The sequence below is a fragment of the Theobroma cacao genome, chromosome 6, assembly GCF_000208745.1.
Source record: "Theobroma cacao cultivar B97-61/B2 chromosome 6, Criollo_cocoa_genome_V2, whole genome shotgun sequence".
Lineage (NCBI taxonomy): Eukaryota > Viridiplantae > Streptophyta > Magnoliopsida > Malvales > Malvaceae > Theobroma > Theobroma cacao.
In genome coordinates this window covers 20,454,352-20,456,866 of record NC_030855.1, presented here as the reverse complement: position 1 = coordinate 20,456,866, position 2,515 = coordinate 20,454,352, and the positions used below count along the sequence as shown (strand labels likewise).

Here is a 2,515-nt window from a genome sequence, read left to right as displayed (position 1 = left end):
ATTGTTTTTAAAATTGTACAATAAATATTAAGAAGCTAAAAAGAGATACATACAATGAAAGGTGTGGATTGTAGTTGAAAGAAAAGCTTAATATGTTTCACTTCCACGCAAACACATGAGAGGTTTTGAGTTGACCGACGACAGATTTGATACTACCAGTAATTTGGGTACAAAAGGGTAATTTAGGTACAGCACCGGAAAATGATAACGCGGAAGGCAAGTGTGCAACCGATAATTCAACAAAAGACGATGGCGTTTTCCGTCAATTCCCCAATTAAGTCAGATAAAAACGGGACGGTACAACAACCAAAGCCGGCAACCCATTCACGCCGGTGACGGGATCCCCACAATTCCCCAATCAAATCCTTCCACCTCACTCTCGCTCCTCCACGTGTCCCCTCTTCTATGCTCCTTCACCGACGGCGTCACTTGCCCCCACTTTCCCTCCCGTCAACCGATAAAAAAAACAAAAGAACTAGTAAGACTCCCAAAACCAAAAACAAAAATCCCTAAGTCTCTCGCTCGTCGAAACCCTAATTATCCTTTCCTCTTTTTTTTTTTCAAATTATCGAATTTTCTGGATCTCGATGGAGGAAGACGAAGAGATCCAATCGCACCCGTCGGCCGGCGCAGCCGGATCTCCATCTCCGTCGTCACCGTCACGGCCGTCCAACGGTCGCATAACCGTAACGGTAGCCGCCGCGCCTCCTTCCGAAGCATCACCTCCACAAGAGCCGCATCAACAGGAAAACGCGCTTGCGCTGGCGCTTTTGCCGCCACAGCAGCAGCCTTCGCAGCCGAAGAACAACGGCGGCGGCGGTGGAGGCGGAAGAGAAGATTGCTGGAGCGAAGGCGCAACGGCGGTTTTAATCGACGCGTGGGGGGAGAGGTATTTGGAGCTGAGCCGTGGGAACTTAAAGCAGAAGCATTGGAAAGAAGTGGCGGATATCGTGAGTGGCAGAGAGGACTACACGAAGACTCCGAAAACGGATATTCAGTGTAAGAATCGAATCGATACGGTTAAGAAGAAGTATAAGTTGGAGAAAGCTAAGATTGCAGGTGGAGGTGGGCCGAGTAAGTGGGTCTTTTTCGATAAATTGGATCAACTTATAGGACCCACGGCGAAGATTGCTGTTCATACTTCGGCCGTGGGTGGCGGTGGTGGTGGAAGTACTGGGTTGTTGTCTAAGGTACCCATGGGGATTCCGGTTGGAATCCGGTCCAGTTTGAATCCATTTCGAAATTCTCAGCTTCAAGAGAGGCAACAACAACAAAAGCAACCTAGGATGGTTGTACAAAAGAATCAGAACAAGATGCAGCTTAGGAAACGGGGTCCGGTGGATAGCGATTCGGAGGAGGAAGAGGAGGAGGAGGAGGAGGAGGAAGCGGATTCGTTGGATAGTTTACCGCCACCTCCAACGGGGAAGAGAGCGAGGAGGATGGTTCATAAGGGTGTAAATTCAGGGGGAAAAGGAAGGAAGTGGGGGAATTCGGTTAGGGAATTGACTCAGGCGATATTGAGGTTCGGCGAAGCGTATGAGCAGGCGGAGAGTGCGAAGCTGCAACAGGTGGTGGAGATGGAGAAGCAGAGGATGAAGTTTGCAAAGGAGCTGGAGTTGCAGAGGATGCAGTTTTTTATGAAGACCCAGCTGGAGATTTCGCAGTTGAAGCATGGGAGAAAAGCAGGTGGAATTGGGAATTCTAGTAATCATCACAGTAACATTAACAATAATAATAATAATAATAGCAACAATAACCATAGCGATAGTAGTAACTAAATTCTGTAGGTTTGGCATTGGATTAGGGGTTAGATTTATGTGTTTTCTTGGGTAAAGACCCTAGATTTGTATTGGAATTGGTAGTTTTGGAGTGTATTTTGCTGCTTTCTTTGTTGTACTTAATTTATCACATTTTAACTTGAAGCAATGTTAAGGTAGTGACCAGATGCTCAGTTAGATTGTACACAAAGAAATTCCTCTTTAGTTCATTGTGAATGTCGTTGGATATTGTCAAATCAAATATGTTGATGGTTTCATTGCTTGTGTGTGGTGAGCCGTTGAAAGGATCAGTTTAATAACCATAATTACAGGTCTATACCATACAGTTATTCCCAAGTCTCAAAGTTGGTTCTGTAGCCAGACTTGCTGCCAGCATCGAAACTTCTCTGGAGCAATACTTTGGTTCACCGCTTGCTGATAGTAAAGTTTTCCCACTGGACTACTCAAGCTCTTGCTGCTGTATCCTTATTAAATCATCTACAATCAGATCAGAATAATGGATTAGTTCAATAAAAAAGTTATGTTTGTTTCCAAAATGCCAACCATGCATATTTGGAGGGACGTGCCAAGTGAAAACATTAGTAGGGAGAAACCTTACTCTTAACCATCAGTTTTTTGCGAGCCAGAAGCCAGGGGTCTTGGTGGATAGTCTGCTGACTGATATGCCTAGTGAAACCAATAGTAGGACGTGCAAAAACAATGAGAATATGATCTAAAAGGCAGTTATGACTCCCTCC

The 2,515-nt window shown here is 45.2% G+C and overlaps 1 protein-coding gene across 1 annotated transcript; it reads left to right on the top strand.

The window, feature by feature from the left end:
• LOC18596278 (trihelix transcription factor ASIL2) lies at positions 321 to 2,035 on the top strand. Its single transcript, XM_007024659.2, has one exon. It carries the CDS (start codon positions 588 to 590, stop codon positions 1,776 to 1,778), a length of 1,191 nt encoding a protein of 396 aa, XP_007024721.2. The 5' UTR covers positions 321 to 587; the 3' UTR covers positions 1,779 to 2,035.